The sequence below is a fragment of the Sinohyriopsis cumingii genome, chromosome 11 (assembly GCF_028554795.1).
Source record: "Sinohyriopsis cumingii isolate HCF-2022 chromosome 11, ASM2855479v2, whole genome shotgun sequence".
Lineage (NCBI taxonomy): Eukaryota > Metazoa > Mollusca > Bivalvia > Unionida > Unionidae > Sinohyriopsis > Sinohyriopsis cumingii.
The window spans coordinates 36,635,732-36,652,243 of NC_142971.1; the positions used below are offsets into that span (position 1 = coordinate 36,635,732).

The following is a 16,512-nucleotide window of genomic DNA, read 5'->3' on the forward strand; positions in this document are numbered from 1 at the left end:
CCATTTAATCTCTTAAAATTATTATATGTCTTTCATAAACTTTATGAATTTAGTTGGCACTAAGATAATCCCTCGAGATCAAGGAAATGATCCACACAGACGCCTAGTGTATATATGTCTACCATTGATAAAGACTAATAAAACCATAAAGGGACCATTGGGACAATATATACAAACGCAAACTGCGTGGGGAAGTTATCAGACACTTATCATCAAAGGTGGCCCTCACTATAAACATGATGCTGCCAAAACAGATGTGCTCCAGACTAGTAAATCAGAGTCGCATTAGAGAGGTAACTTAGTCACCGCCAATATGATTAAATAAATCCGAAAGGGTGGGTTTGTCAACTTCTTCAATCATGCTGGTTCAGGACTTCAATAAGCCACTCTTTAAAAACGACAGCATATTGCTTTGAGATGGCTAGGATTTTGCTGATAGTGTCAAAGAATTTGCAATTAGTTTTCCCTGTCCGTTTAGAAAATTGGATCCGATTATCCGTAATATTGTGTTCCGTGATAGTTGACTTTGGAAACGTTTTAATACATATCAAATAATATAATCATTTGTTATGCATTTTCCTTATATAACACAGAAAATGAAAATCTCGCTGATTAACTCGTTCATTCATTAGGTAGCGCACACGACGCTACACCTACTTCGTTTTGAAGCGGTAGGCTTGTATAAATATGTACCTCAACACACGCGGACGTCTGTGAAAACAAAACAAAACAGCCTCCTTATCGCATTTAGTGTTGATAAATATACATCTTTATATACAAGAAAATGTACAGTACAAATTTAACATCTTTGTAAGTTTTATGAGTTTACTTTAACATAATTCAACAAAAGATTGAAGTATATAATGTTAGTTTTTAAATTAGCACAAGGTGATTCAGGATATGAAAATAGCTATAACATCTTTACTATGATCCTGAAAAACTAGCTTCAGAAACAGATATCAGCCAAATTGTGGCAAGAAATTACACAGGGCAAGAAGAAATGTAAATATCCTGAATTGAAAGATTGATTAACTGAATAATCTACCTACACATTCCACAAGGAAGCGAGATCTTTCTCTGCACAAGAATGCATGCAGGTTTATGAAATATACAACACTAGATGTAAGTACATTTTAACAGTGATGTATATTATCCCAAAATATGTTAGGGCAGAAAAGGTGAAAACTCAAAATGGTATATGGCAGCTTGCGAAATTGTTTGGTCAAGGAACAGAGTTCTACAACAGCAAAGTTAAGATTCTGCTTAACATGCAAACTTTTATGCTATCTCTTACTTAGATAATAAGCATATGTAGCAGAAACGTTTGACAGGAAATGTATGACAGATTGTGGAATACTTTCACTCTAAATAAAATGGAGCAACACTTATCACAGATAAATGGGCATGACCAGTCATAATCTTCTTTAAAGATCAAGGCAATGTAAAATTAAATTTATTGTACAGAAATATAACAAATGCAAAGAGAGTTTATTAATAGCATAGCTGTATATATTCCCCGTGCATTTAAGAGATGCAAGAAGTCAAATAATTAGTATGTATGTATGTATGGTTGTATGTATGTATGTATGTATGTATGTATGTATGTATGTATGTATGTATGTATGTATGTATGTCTATATGCATGCATGTTTGCATGCATGCATGTATGTATGTATGTATGTATACATGTATGTATGCATGCATTTTGTGGGTTGGTGGGTAGGTAGGCGCACATATACCAGATTTGAGAGATGCTAATATTATCACCCTACAAAAACAAGAATGACAGGAACGATTGCAACAACTATCCCGGCATCTACCTCCTTAGCATCATGGGCAGTGTGTTTGCCTGGATTATCCTGAACAGAACTCTTACCTTTGCGAATGGAGTTTACGCTGAGCCACAGTACAGCTTCAGAGTAGACTTGTTCACCAACGACTTGATTTTGTTATTTAGACACCTGCAAGAGAAGTACATGAAAAGAGAAGACCCCCCTAGATATCCCTCATTGATTTCACAAAGGCATTCGATCTTGTCAGCGGGGAAAAAATGCTCAAGCTGTTGGAAACAAATCAAATTTCCCCCACATATCCATATCATGATCCAGTCGTTCTATCAAAACATGCATGGCACAATTCAGTTTGGTGGCTTAGCCTCATGGGCGTTTGAAATACGCTCTGGAGTCAACCAAGTATGTGCGCTTGTCCCTACATTGTTTTGATATTCATCTCTCTCCTACTGAAACACTCCTTTGGCTCATCAACTGAGGGAATCTGCCTTCACACTAAGTCAGGTTTAAAAGTGTACAATCTCGCACGACTTAGAGCTAAAACCAAAATCCGCAAAGTTCTCATTCGTGACATATTGCTTACTGACGATTCGCTAGTGACAAGCCACACAGAGGCTCATCATCAAAACCTCATTGACTAATTTTCACAAGCTCGCCAGGACGTCGGGCTTACCATCAATCTGAAGAAAAAAACACGATACCTATTGGTATTGCTGCTGAGGAGACACCTTCCATCGACATCAATATTTACGAACTTGAGGTTTGTCAGCAAGTTCTTTGGTCTACCATCACTGACAACGTCTCTCTTGATGCAGAACTCATCTCCAGCGTTGAAAAGGCCGCTTTGGTGAAGTCTAAAGGGAGCAAGATGGTCTGGAGCTCAACGGGAACCTGACAGAGCAAACCAAAATACGAATGTACCAAGCCTGCGCCATCAGCACGCTTCCTCTTCGGCAGCGAGTCATGGCCATTATTCTTACATCAAGAAAAAAGGTTAAACAGCTTTCATACATGCTGCCTTTGATGCATCATCGACATCGTATGGAAGGATAAAGTTTTCAACACAGATCTTCTGGAGTGTGCACATATCCATAGTATGTTCACACTGCTATGACAACGTCGCCTGCGATAATTTAGACATGTACACCGACTGGATGATGGGCGCATTCCAAATTATATCCTCCACAGCGATCTAGCATCTAGCAAAAGGCAGCCAGGTTGCGCACACCTGCACTTCATAGACATGTGCAAGAGAGACGTCATGGTTTAAAAATAAATAAATATATATATATATATATATATATATATATATATATATATATATATATATATATATATATATATATATATATATATATATATATATATATATATATATATATATGAACAGCTGGGAACCAAGTGCACATGACCGAAGTTGCTGGAGGCATCAGCTCAAGAGGAAATTTCTTATGTGCGACAAAGAACAGTTGCAATTAGGACCAACAAAATGGGAGAACCCAAGACACCACCTTTAAGTGTGGCTGATGCAACAGAGACTGTCACTCCCTGGTGAGTCCGTACAACCACAACAGACTATTCTCGTGAGCTAACTAGCTGAGTGCTTCAGTGCGGAATTTCATAGTCGAAAAGTTGTAGTAATAGAAATAATGTTATTATTCATAATGAATATATGTTACAGGAAAAGTAGATCATGAAGTTGATTTGAAAAATTCATCATCATTAATTCTTTTATAAAACTGTAGTTTTCAGAATTGTTTCTTTATTGAACTAGGTGTTAAAGGTTCTGGACCTGAAACTTATTTCGTTTTCTTCTTTCAACACTCAGTTATGAAATCCCGGATATTATTCTTACCTATTTTTATATGGAAATTATTTGTGTTTATGACCTTCTTGATGAATAAGCTACTGTCATAAGAGGACAAGTTTTGAATAAACAGTTGTACGTATTTAAAATATTTAAATCCAAATCGCATTCTTGGTATGCTGGGTGTATATACTTCCCTGTTAAATTAGTGTGGTCTCCATTGTTGTGTTTATTTATTTAACTCTCAAAAATGTGATATTTACGTTTCTTCAGTTATCTATGGGAACACCATAGAGTTTGCGTTTCTCGGTCTTAATTGTCAATACACTAGTTGTGCAATTGTTCCCAACTCATAAAAAATACTTGAATTCCACTGCAAACTATTGATTTATGTCTCTTGTAAGGTTAATTTGAGATTTTAAAAAATAAAGCATCTTAATGGAATGTGTTTGTGTTTCATTGTTAAATATTCAATAAATGTCAGGCGTCCATGTTGCCCTTTCGCTCATTTCCTGTCCAGATTGTGGTTCTTACAATATCAAGTAAACCTCTAATGGCATTCTACATATCGTATCTATTCAGCATATTACTTGATCTGGTCCTGCAGTGACATTGCTGTATTCAAATTATTTCCACGCGCAGACGCCATTTTCTCTGACATGAAACACACTAGCTGTTAAATTGAAAGCGACATGTTGATCTCACGTAGAGAATTTTATCTCATTTCTTTATGTCGTTAAGCATTCTTTTCAACACTTAGTCTCAGATTTAAGCTTTGTGATGGATATGTTAGCTTAACAAATAATTTACTAGGAAAGCTATTGAGGATGTTTGAGTCTTTCACAGAATTTGTTTATAGAAGATTATTCTCGAACAATATTTCTTTCAGATTTCTTTATGACAGTATCACCGATCTTTGACCTTTATACCTATACACACATACATACATACGTACGTACATACATACATACATACATACATACATACATGCATGTATACATACATACATACATATATACATACATACATGCATGCATGCATGCATGCATGCATGCATACATACATACATACATACATACATACATACATACATACATACATAATCTTCTTAACGCAAATGAACTGGTTCCATTGTACGCAAAATGCATGGTAAAATCAAAGCGTGCGATTATCAAGACCTTGGCGATGAATGAGGAGTACTTTCCTCATTCATGATCTTACTGAGTTGGGAATCAACCAAATGTAAATCATTCATCACGACAATTATTCATTGCATTGTGGTCAGTAATGAAATTATAAAATAAATATAATACGACAAAAGACTAAAACAATTATACGACATCAAGCTTTAATTCTTCAGCTCACACAGATTGTGTGGGTGCCCTTGTTGTTGTCTACGTCATTGCAGTGCAATTTCCATTCTCCTCCCAGAAAAGCATTATTCGACCATCTGGGTCAGTAGGGCACACGTGGACACTGATTAACCTTGATTTATAACACTCTATATAATAGGGGCTGTCGCGTTTCATTGGATGGGCATGAAATCCGTCAGAGAGCCCCTCACATTTGGGGTAGTATATCTCACAAGGCTGGCAGTTGGGTCCATTGCATTTGTTCATGGTGTAATCGCCTGTGTGAGACAAATAATAATAATAATAATAATAATAATAATTGTGACCTGCTGTATATTCGGTGTGCTTGTGTTCCTTATTTACTCTCTGTAAGTTGACTTGACGTCAGTACAATATTAATATGTATTTCTAAAAGTCAATGATTGTCATAAAAGATCGGAAATTTAATAGCAGGACGACATCATGAATAATGGACCTTCGATACCAAAACACAAGTATTCCAGGATTATTTTCTTTTTCAAGAAATAATACCTCACACATATGTGGTCTCCTGGCCGTGAAAACGTATATTTCTGAAATGGGAGGTTTATAACTAAAATGTGTCTCATTTCAGACCAAATACCTATAACGTTATTATGTAGTGTCCACTATCGACAATGGAAAATATGTGAAGACCCCAAAAGTATCCCCAAAAAAGGAAAGCAAGGACAGATTTCCAAACGTTAAGAGGTATATGTGCATGCGTAACGTGTTCAGACACATAGGCACAGGAGATGTAGTCGGATTCCTAACTTTCGTCAACGTATGTAGATTTTACTTTTCTCTGCTTTCGTTTTCTCTTCTGTCTTTGCTATAGTTTTGGGTTGTTTTACGTATTTATCAATACGTTACATGCCATTGTATGACGATCATGTAATGGGTTGTTTTACGTATTTCTCAATACGTTATATGCCATTGTATCACCATCATGTAATGGTAAATGTGAATATTGAATTGTCATCTGAACTATAATATGAAATTATTGTACTAGGACAAAATTATTAAACTTTATAACAGTCCAAGAATACTTGCCATATCTTCGTACATATAGGTAATCTGCAACGTTAATATTTTCAGAAATAAAATTATCAGCATTTCCCAAGTCATTTTTATAGATTGCACAAATCTCACTCTGTTTCCTGAGATTTTAAATATTCTATAAAAACTAGGGGAAATCTGTAAAACCCTTGAATCGGCGTTTACTCTGAAATCATGCATTTATTGCATTCCGTTTGCATACACGCATACATATTCAAAAGTCTAATTCTGAAACAATCATCTTGTTTCAAAGTTTTTCCAATGATATTTCTTTTAAAATTAGGTTTCTTTTGGAGAATATTTAAGCATACCTTCTAAACCTTGCTATACTGAATTACATTTGAATCGGAGTTGTCTTACATATTTGGGTATAATGCGTACGAGCAACATAGTTCCAGACATGACGTGCTCTATGGGAAGGCACATTTAAGTCTGTGTTATTCGCTGTTGGGTTCACGTTATGTACTGCTATATATTTTACTTACACTTATTGACTGGTTCTATTCTGTCTGCACATTTAACCGTGTCAAATGTCTCACACTGGAAAGTTTCCTCTGAAAACAGATTGGGATAGGGGCACTCCGCCTGATGTTGTTCCAGTCCTGGTGGAACCTCATTGTAGACTACGTTACAGTCAAAGTACATCTGACAATGGATGGGGTCGGGAATTCTTCCTGTTCCTACCGAAGAACACCACTCGCTTGCAGAGAAATCGGGTCCTGTCGTAAAAAGTTATTTAGTTACATTTACTAATGAAGAATAAGGATCGTTAATCCCTTCAGCACAAAGAACATGCAATCGCAAAATAAACTTGCAAAAGAAACGTACTATCGCAAAGAAACATCCAATCGCAAAGAAATATGCCAGAGCAAAGAAATATGCAATTACCTAATATGTGTGTTGTCAGGCAATTAACATGATGGAGCAAATCTCTGAATATCTGGAATACTTGATAATATTTACCTCGTTTTGATAACGTCAGTATCTCCACCTTATGATCTATATGTGCGATACTTCCGGATGAAATAAGTTTTATCTCGGTTTTACACATTAAGGCAAATTCCGTTTAGCCCCTTTACAGAGCTCAGAAAGTCACAAAAAAGAAAAATCCATGACAAATAAATGCATACGATTAAACATTCAGTAAAGAGTTTGTCCCGAATGTTTACTTGTTGAATAATCTGTCACCTGCCGAAAATAGACCTTTTATGAATGATCAAATAATATTAGTATATTATGGGGTATCCGCCAGAGAAAAAAGGCAGCTTGAGTTTTTCACTCTTACGCCTTGGTTGTAAACAATTAAATCACTGGAGTAAAGTGTGTCACTATTAATGTATGCAATGTTACATGCCGTGAAAGGTACATGCATATTTTATCTGTTTTATGCTCAAATTGTACACAACTACATTCATGTTTAAAGGATCCGTTATGATTATATATATATATATATATATATATATATATATATATATATATATATATATATATATATATGAACATAAATGTTTTTTGAAAAACGTTGGTTCATGAAGTTATCTATTGGCATGACTAGGTATAACGTTTATCTCTTTGGATGACTCTAGTGAAAAGAAAATGCAGCAAAGCTCGAGTTTCCGCAACCTTTGATTTTCCGTCTTTTTTCTTCTCAAAGGAAAGTACACAAGAAAACAAGGGACAAGAAAAAGATTCGCCACTGTCGGTTTCAGGCGAGTTTTTCATAATCAAGATGGGACCTTGGAAGTTTCCTGCTGCTGACTTTTTACACGTATGTACACTATATGGCAATAGAAGGAACAGTGAAATAAAAAGGAGGAACTGAAGAAAAAATACAATTTGTAGAATTGCTTTCATAAATAAAGAAATGTATTGTGAGGGAAAAGAATATAGTGTATTGTGCTTGTGTTGAATGTATGTAAAAGATTGAAAAGGCTGTAAAAGTAAATATGTGTTCATGTATCTGACACAGAAAAGAGACAGAAGAAATGGAAAGAAAATACGAAAAAGGTTAAATAAGTTTGTAAGTAACTCTCAAAGGAAGTAGTCTACACTAGTATAGACTCAAATATTGTTCTAGTTTATCATAAAGAATTTCTTCACATTTTAACTCAAAACTTAAAACACTCTCCAGTTATGTACCTTTATGTAACGATTAATAACACTCTTTTTTATCCTTAAGCTCCGACGTTGCGAGTAAAGAAAGTGACTTTGATGGTAAATTATAAATAATGCGTGTGTAAGCAAATGCAGTGTCGAAAAGAAAAGACCAGACGCAGTTGTATTAATATAACACTTCTCAATCCATTCGCAAATGGTATAAGAGAAAATAAATTTCATTAAAGGTGGCGCAACGTATTGATGTGAGAATCAATCAATCAGTGCCATAGAGGGAGAGAGACAAACAGTCAGAGAGACGACAGAGAACAGGGAGAGAGTGTGTTTTGGTTTTGTTGTTTTTGGCTTGTCGTCAAATTCTGTACACTATAGGCAATACATGGCAGCATGTATAACTCTTGGAGGGAACCTGGTAAAAACACGGCAAGAACCAAGGACCCACGGGAATCTACTGGCAAGCTTTCTCACATACATTGACCAGGATCTAGATACTTACCCATACCGACAGAGGTGACTTGGAAGTGATCGGTTAAGCAGAGCGCTTTCACCAATCGGCTATCCGGGGCAGAGGGAGACAGACAGAAAAACAGAGAGCCAGATAGACAGAGTTACTTTGTTTTTGTCTGGTGCGTATATAATTCATACAGATAAAAAGCAAATTACACATTCATAGACACATTATATTCAATAGACAAAGAAACAGTTTTGAAACTATAGAACTTTTTTTTATTTATGTTGGAAAGAAAACTTCACCATGTACTAAAAATTCCACTGTTGTTATTAATGAAAAGATGAGGCATAGTACAAAAAGAAGTACAAACTTGTATGGTACATATGCGTCAATTTCAAACAAAAAATAAGAAGCATGCATAGAAAGTGGAAGAAATCACTTGAAACTCGTTTCACTTCTGCCCTTTCACACAGGTTACACTGCGTACCATCTTTTGATATATTTTCCTAACGCCCTTTTTATACTGGTAATTTATTGTTGCAAGTCCACAATTTCACTCGAGAAATTTATACCGTTTTGTAAACTGCAAAAGTCAGGTATTGCTTGAAAATGTTATAGTTTCTTCCGTTAAATTGTTTACCTTCGTTCTGCATGGCAATCATTTATATGCATTACATTCAATTTTTTTACAATTTGGTTTAAAAGATCTTATTGATCGACAGAAATCAATATGTTTTCCTGCACCACCATTTGAATTGTTAAATGTGATTTTATACAAAGATGTAGGGATATTACGGACTTTTGCATCTTATTTTTAAATCAAGAACTCATTCATGCTAGACTTTAAATACATATCAACGTATTCTATTCATAACTCACTATATCATGTAAATGCGTTTCCTTTTTTTGAGTTGTGCAATGATTCTTAGAAATTACTTACTAGCTAGAACAACGCATTGCGCTAAGAGAAGCGTGATCCACTTGCTTGACTTTCGAATTTAAAATCTGTGCACAAATGACAGTGTCGAAGTAGAACATTGAATGTTAAATATGACAGAATGAAATGATTCCCAATATTTCTGTCCGATGCAACTATATACAACTGAGGGGAAAAAAACTTGACAACGTGCAAAAATTACTTTCCTCCCAACTGGATAGCTTCACAACGCGCGAAAACTACTTACTTCCAGACTGAATAGCTTGACAAACTGCAAAAATGACTTACCTCCCAACCGGATAGCTTGACAAACTGCAAAACTTGCTTATCTCCCAACTGGATAACTTGACAACGTACAAAAACTACTTACTTCCAAAATGGATAGCTTGACAACCTGCAAAATTAAAAATTACTTACCTCCCAACTAGATAACTTGACAACCTTCAAAATATTCTTACCTCCCAACTGAATAGCTTGGCAACAGACGAACTTCAAGAATTAGGGTATCACTTCAACCCCAACAATTAAATTCAATAACAGTACATTCATAAATACTCACGATCAGACATGTGTGTCTCTGTATAGATCCATCAATGATGCAAGCTTCTGCATGGAAAAAAACCATACCAGCCCCAATTCTACAACTATTTTCAGTAATAAGTGTATCGAGTCTGTTAACGGACTGAAAATGAATAAATAGAACATAGTCTCTATTTTTAATTACAAGTAAGATAAGCTTTAAAAATATTCTTTTACTAAATTTTAGACTTTTCATTATCAGTCTATCATAACCTTCCAAACCTGTAATTTTATGTTCATCCAGTTTATAATGTGTAAAGAAAAAGACAGTATATACATGCGATTTTACAATATCATAACCTCTTTACTAGCGGCTCACTTACCAGAAATCTCGGTACCAGCAAATACCCCGGAAAATGATATGGTCAGTACAATAATTTTGTATGCAACAAACATTTTTGCTTAGTATAGGGTGCAAATTACTCCGTCCTGCAGCCTATCACATTTGAAACGCATCAAAGTAGATGAAGTATTAATACACCCTGCACAATGCCCTATAGCAATTATAGTTTTTTCGTAGTCTCGCCAACTCTGTCAAAATACTGACTGATGTAGCTGGCGGCAGGCGATATTGTCCCTCTAGCGTGACCATCTGCTACCAATGCGCAACCAGTGATCTAATCATTTAATATTGTATGCTGAATAAAGGAAAAACCTATCGCTGAATTACCAATTATGTCCAAAAGTTCTTTAGCGGGCACTTGAAGTACAAGAAAAGGGGAAAATTTGTATTTTGACTTCACTATGAAATTGACTTTTTGAGAGATGCGCCCTGGTATGGTACTGCAGCAAACAATGATATACTCTTTGTCAATACTTGTTTCATAAAATATCAAAACGGTCCAAAAGTTATAGACTGGTGGACATTTTAATAATTGAAAAGTTATAGAACTAATACAAAGAATGTTGTCGTACGAACAAACAGACTGGCAGACAGATGTATAAGGTATCCTAGTGCTCCTAAACCTTCATATCCTGAATCATAATAAAGGTGGAGGACTGTTCTAAATAATTATATCCAGACATATTTCATGTTTAGATAAGTTACGAAACTAGTTTTGTCAGTTATGCAAAATTAATTAACATTGTGTATGTGCTTGACTTTTGTCCGTGATTGGGGATAGAGTTTTGTGGTTACACGCGTCATGTTTCGATGTTATAAATAAACTGTTTACTGATATTTAAGTTCAATGTCTAACCTCATTTAAGAACTAAGGACGTTCCAGAACCCTGACCTTGTTTACAAGTTAGCGAGATTTTCTAGAAAATATGTATGCGTCAGGCGACATTTAGTATATAAGAATGAACTAAACAAAATTATAAATTCCTGTTTGCAATATCAGTCTTTATGAATCTATAATCAGAGATTTTAGTTGTGTTCAGATATTATCTGAGAGGAATCACTTATTTGCAAATTATGCATTGGAAATACAAAGTTATCATTGACATTTTTAACAAGAACACTACTTTGGGATTATTGTGAATTCAGTCAAAGACATTATGGATTATATCATTGTGATTATAGATTATATCATTGTGATACATCAAGACTACTGATGCACGAGCTCAAATAAGACTATTGGCACTTCAACACATTCAAGATAATTGGAATTCATTCAGAACATTCTATACTTTTGGATAAGTTATAGAACATTTAGGATTAGTTGGGATTAATTCACTATGCTGTCAGTTCTTTTTAAATTTTCACGTTGTAAGTTAGAAAAATAATTTGTTGATTGTATTTAACTTGTTGGCTTTGCTTTCTTCTGTTGCTTAGTTTAAGGCCATAGAATCGTAACACGGTGTGTGGATCAATAAATACGCACATGATGTCTGATTTATGCAGAGGTTTAAACAGGCTTTTGTACTGGATAAAATGTTTTCACACTATTTTATAGTTTTTTTACATCCATATTTGCTTTCAGAGACAGTTGGAATGAAAGTGAATTTCAGGCGAAAAAAATGTATGTTTCCTAAACCAGGTCAATTAGCAAAGCCAACAAATTAAGGAATACATAAATAAATTTCCGATGGAAGCTTTCAAGAAACGTCTAGATACGTATTATCTCCATGCTCTGTCAACCCGAACAGAAATAGCTGCCACAATTTATTATAATTAATCCATTAAATATTTCATCTCAGATTTAAGTTATTTCTGCATTAACAATCTCAAATGATTGACCATTTTTGAAAGCTAGTTTTAAAATAATGCTTCTACTCTCAAAATCAAAACATTCATATTTGAGTTAGATATAAATACAAGCGAAAGTAAAGCAAAATCAAATCGGATGGCACACTGAAGCACTCTGTTCTTGACACACTACATGTACTCGAGAGAAGAGGGAAATTGACTGAGATGATATCATTTTCTCAAAGTTTATGACCCTTCGGCAAATAAGTGACAAAGTCATTGGCCATTCAGCGTGAAGCACGTTCCCAGCTATGTGGAGTGTGTAGCCCAACCATTCAGAACATCCTCGTCTTTTTCGAATGCAAGTCTAATAAATTTGACAATGAAAGAGTCTCAGAGGAAGTTGTAGTGATACTTCTCAAATTGGTGTGTCTTGGATGGACGAACATCCGGCTAGATGTACGAAGACCAGAGTATTATAACATGCTAGGGCTTTTAAATAAACACTTGTCATCTTTTCAACAGTCTATGGAATACCTGTACATACAGTTTTCAATGTTCTTCCTGAAACTTTGTAATGAAAAATTCGAAGAACACATCCGGTTTCGATTGTCTGTAGCTACTGCTTAGTGATGACACATGATCTATTTCTTGTAACATTATGAAGTTATTATGACATAAAAACAACAACAGGATTGAGGGCAGCTCAAAGCTGTCATTATTTAATTCCGAAGTTATTTCTTGCAAAGAATGGAAAAATCCGAGGATGTTACAATGGTAGACTAACATCAACATTAGCTAGATACAAGACACAAGAGGACATTTATTTAATATTGGTGTGCGATTAGGATTGTTAACGTAGCTTTAACAATTGTTCAGTCATATCGCTACGATGTCTGCAGAGTGGCAGTTTATAGCGTTGGCTAGAGCACTGGGACATCATGCTGCAGACACATTATCCTGACTCTAGGCCGACCAGTCCTAACACTAACCTCTTAATGCTGAGCGCCGAGCGAAGCAGCTGTTAGTACCATTTTTGTAAGTCTTTGGTATGACTCGGCCGAGGTTCGAACCCACGACCTCCCGCTTCCGAAGCGGACGCTCTAAGCACTAGGCCACCGGAGGGGTTTTAATGTTGGTAGTCTGTGTAACTTAATAACATCAGCTCTGGACAAGATAAATTTACCAACGCGAAATAAAACGGCTACTACGTATTCAAAACGAACAGATAACAGCTGGTAACATATTTGCAATAAAACAGTACATATCGATTAAAATGTCAATCTTAACACGAGTTTAAAAATAACAATATATATAATATGTATATGCGCATACATTTTATTAATAAATGTATGTATACGTATGATTCATCACAAAATGCAAACATGAGAACATTTAGATAAGAAATATTACAATATTGTCAGTAAAATGCATACACAAAGACCATATCAGTAATTAAGATATCAAAATATCCGGTGCTATGATCCAATTTAAATTTAAAATAAATAAAGAAATAAGAAAATTACATAATAGTATGAGAACGGATTTAAAAGGGAAAGAATTCTTCGTCGAACTTTACACAGCTGATTGCCACTGTCCGCTAATGAAACGACACAAAACAAATTTACAGTGAGACGCTGACCATGTTCGAATCAGTCCGTTGAACTCTTTCAAAGCAGAGATTCTTCTTAATTCGTTGGTCAGGCTGTTTTATGCTCTGGAGGCCTCTAGTGTACTTTGCTTGGCAGGCTGTTCCAAGCTCTAGAGGATGTTCCAGGCTCTGGAGGCTTCTAATTTAATTCGTTGGAAGAACTGAGCTTTTGGGAACACTAATTTAATTTGTTGGTCAGTTTATTACAGGTTCTGGGAGCCTCTTATCTAATTTGTTGGGCATGATATTCCAGGCTCTATGGGCCTTTAATTTAATTTGTTGTGCAGGCTAGTCCAGGCTCTATATGCCTCTAAGTTAATTTGTTGGGCCGGCTATTCCAGCCTCTGTGAGCTTCTAAGTTAATTTGTTAGGCAGGCTATTCCAGGCTCTGGAGGTCTCTGATTTAATGTGTTGGGCAGGCTATTCCAGCGTCTGTGAGCCTTTTATTCAATGTGTTCGGCCGGCTATTCCAGGCTCTACGGGTCCGTAAGTTAATTTGTTGGGCAGGCTATTCCAGGCTATATGGGCCTCTGAGTTAATTTGTTGAGCAGGCTATTCCAGCCTCTGTGAGCCCCTAATTTAATGTGTTGGGCAGGCTTTTCCAGCCTCTGTGAGTCTCTAATTGAATGTGTTGTGCATGCTATTCCAGCCTCTGTGAGTCTCTAATTTAATGTGTTGGGCAGGCCATTCCAGCCTCTTGGAGCTTCTAAGTTAATTTGTTGGGCAGGCCATTCCAGCCTCTTGGAGCTTCTAAGTTAATGTGTTGGGCAGGCTATTCCAGTCTCTGTGAGCCTCTAATTTAATGTGTTGGGCAGGCTATTCCAGCCTCTGTGAGCCTCTAATTTAATGTGTTGGGCAGCTTATCCCAGGCTCTGGAACTTCTAATCTAATGGTCCTTATTGCCTCGTTAATGTAGCAGTATAAAAGTTATTATACGGAAATGGCTTAAATTAGCCATGGTATCAATTAAGAAACCGATCAGTTAAATGTTTGTATTTAAAGATTCCCAAGAACAGCATTCACTTTAAACCTTTTTTTATCTCTCTGAAAAATGCAGTATTTTGATAACGTTACATAGGCAGCCAAACAAACAAATGTTTGGCTTTATTTGGTTATGATTTCACAGCACTGCAACACTTTTAAGTTTTAATGTCATGTACCATAAAAAAAGTACAAGGATGATAAAAATGTTATGCGACTATATTTTGTTCAGTAATGTCTCACTGAAGCTTTTCTTACTGTAAACGGGAATCTATTTTTTGCAAACTCGGATTCTCATGGTTTCTATTTCAGGTATTCACTTATCTGTAAATGTAAGCCTCTGCTCTCCTTGTACTCTTTTCAAAATACCGGAGTACATCGGCATATGTGCTGGCTTTTCCACCTGTATCGGTGAACCAATCAGACGCGATTTCGTTCATTCGAAATGGTTACTTTGGTTGTGTGACTCGAAAATCTCTGAATTTGTAATTTGACTGTTAATTGATGAATATCTATAAATATAATTAATGTCACTGTTCAACAAGCGTCAAATTACAAAAAAGTATATGAGATTTTAGTAAACCAAAATTAAACCGATCACCGAGTCTATGTCAATAATTGCTGATTACCTTATGTCAATCATATAAGAAAATGAACATAAGATAACATGAAAGGAAAACAACCCAAAAGCACGTTATCTAACAAAAAAGTACACAATTCTTGATAAAAAGTTTTTCTTATGTCGACAGAGGACATTCAAACTAAATATGATTCAAACATGAGTGACATATTTCTGATAGCGTTAACAACACGTCTTACGAGATAAAGTGTATCACACACACATACACACACACACACACACACTCATGTGCACAAGTGTCACATAGTCACAAAATCATGAATATCTGTAACTTTGAGAAAAAAATTAAATTCTATAATTCTATAAAGTCCTTTGAAAGTACAATAAATATTCTCCTTCGAAATTAAGTCTACATATAAAAATGGTATCTCAAAATGTAGTAAGTACGGTGACAAAGACATCAGTATAATTAGCACTTTATAAATATGATACTGAAGTTAAGATCAAGCAATGTTTAATATAAAGAGGGTGAACTTGTATTATCCAGTTACCGACGTATGCTTCTTTTGAAGAAAACATGATCTTTGTTTTAGCATCATACAAATCATACAACGCTCTCTCTTACGATACTAAAGATACGTGTCATCTGATATAACCCTTCCTCTCTGTATGTCATATAATAAGCAATGTTATATGCAAGTATAAGGCAGCCACGAAAAGGCGTTCTTAACTCGAAAAACATTAATATCGTTCATGGATGGCGGCATATTCAATTAGAGTTACTGGAGACCTCGCTCTTTTTTGAGCTTTTCTTTCTGGTTCAGGCGTAGGTGGAAGAAGAACTACTTCATCCTCTGAAAATGAAATAGTTTAAAAGCATTTTAGCAATCGTCAGGCACTGACATGCGCACTGGTCTTTCTATCTACGAATTTGTCATAGTTCTAAGAAATTATGAAAATAAAACAAGTAAATTAAAAGGCAAACTATTCCAATAAGGTAGGTATGTGATCGAGTAAGTAAAAACATGTATTAATAGAACGGTATGTATGCATCGAACAGC

The 16,512-nt window shown here is 35.5% G+C and overlaps 2 protein-coding genes across 2 annotated transcripts in view; both read right to left on the reverse strand.

Moving 5' to 3' along the window:
• Positions 1 to 4,928: 4,928 nt before the first annotated feature.
• Positions 4,929 to 10,589, reverse strand: LOC149787920 (uncharacterized). The gene is made up of 3 exons (XM_089974171.1): positions 10,432 to 10,589; positions 6,512 to 6,745; positions 4,929 to 5,227 (listed from the first exon to the last, which is right to left on the reverse strand). Exons 1-3 carry the CDS (start codon positions 10,502 to 10,504, stop codon positions 4,992 to 4,994), a joined length of 543 nt encoding a protein of 180 aa, XP_089830297.1. The 5' UTR covers positions 10,505 to 10,589; the 3' UTR covers positions 4,929 to 4,991.
• Positions 10,590 to 12,934: 2,345 nt separating this feature from the next.
• LOC149787921 (cadherin EGF LAG seven-pass G-type receptor 2-like) overlaps positions 12,935 to 16,512 on the reverse strand; it is an 80,747-nt gene continuing 77,169 nt past the window's right edge. The window contains exon 11 of the mRNA XM_089974170.1: positions 12,935 to 16,305. Coding sequence (XP_089830296.1) covers positions 16,193 to 16,305 — 113 coding nt within the window. The 3' untranslated portion in view covers positions 12,935 to 16,192. The remainder of the gene's footprint in view (positions 16,306 to 16,512) is intronic.

Bases quoted from the DNA above. Each gene is read 5' to 3' on its own strand.
- LOC149787920 (XM_089974171.1), bottom strand. From the start codon at position 10,504: ATGTTTGTTGCATACAAAATTATTGTACTGACCATATCATTTTCCGGG. The intron at 6,746-10,431 runs GTAAGTGAGCCG...TTTTTACGACAG, and splicing joins TGCTGGTACCGAGATTTCTG to GACCCGATTTCTCTGCAAGC. The intron at 5,228-6,511 runs GTAAGTAAAATA...TGTCTCACACAG, and splicing joins AATAGAACCAGTCAATAAGT to GCGATTACACCATGAACAAA.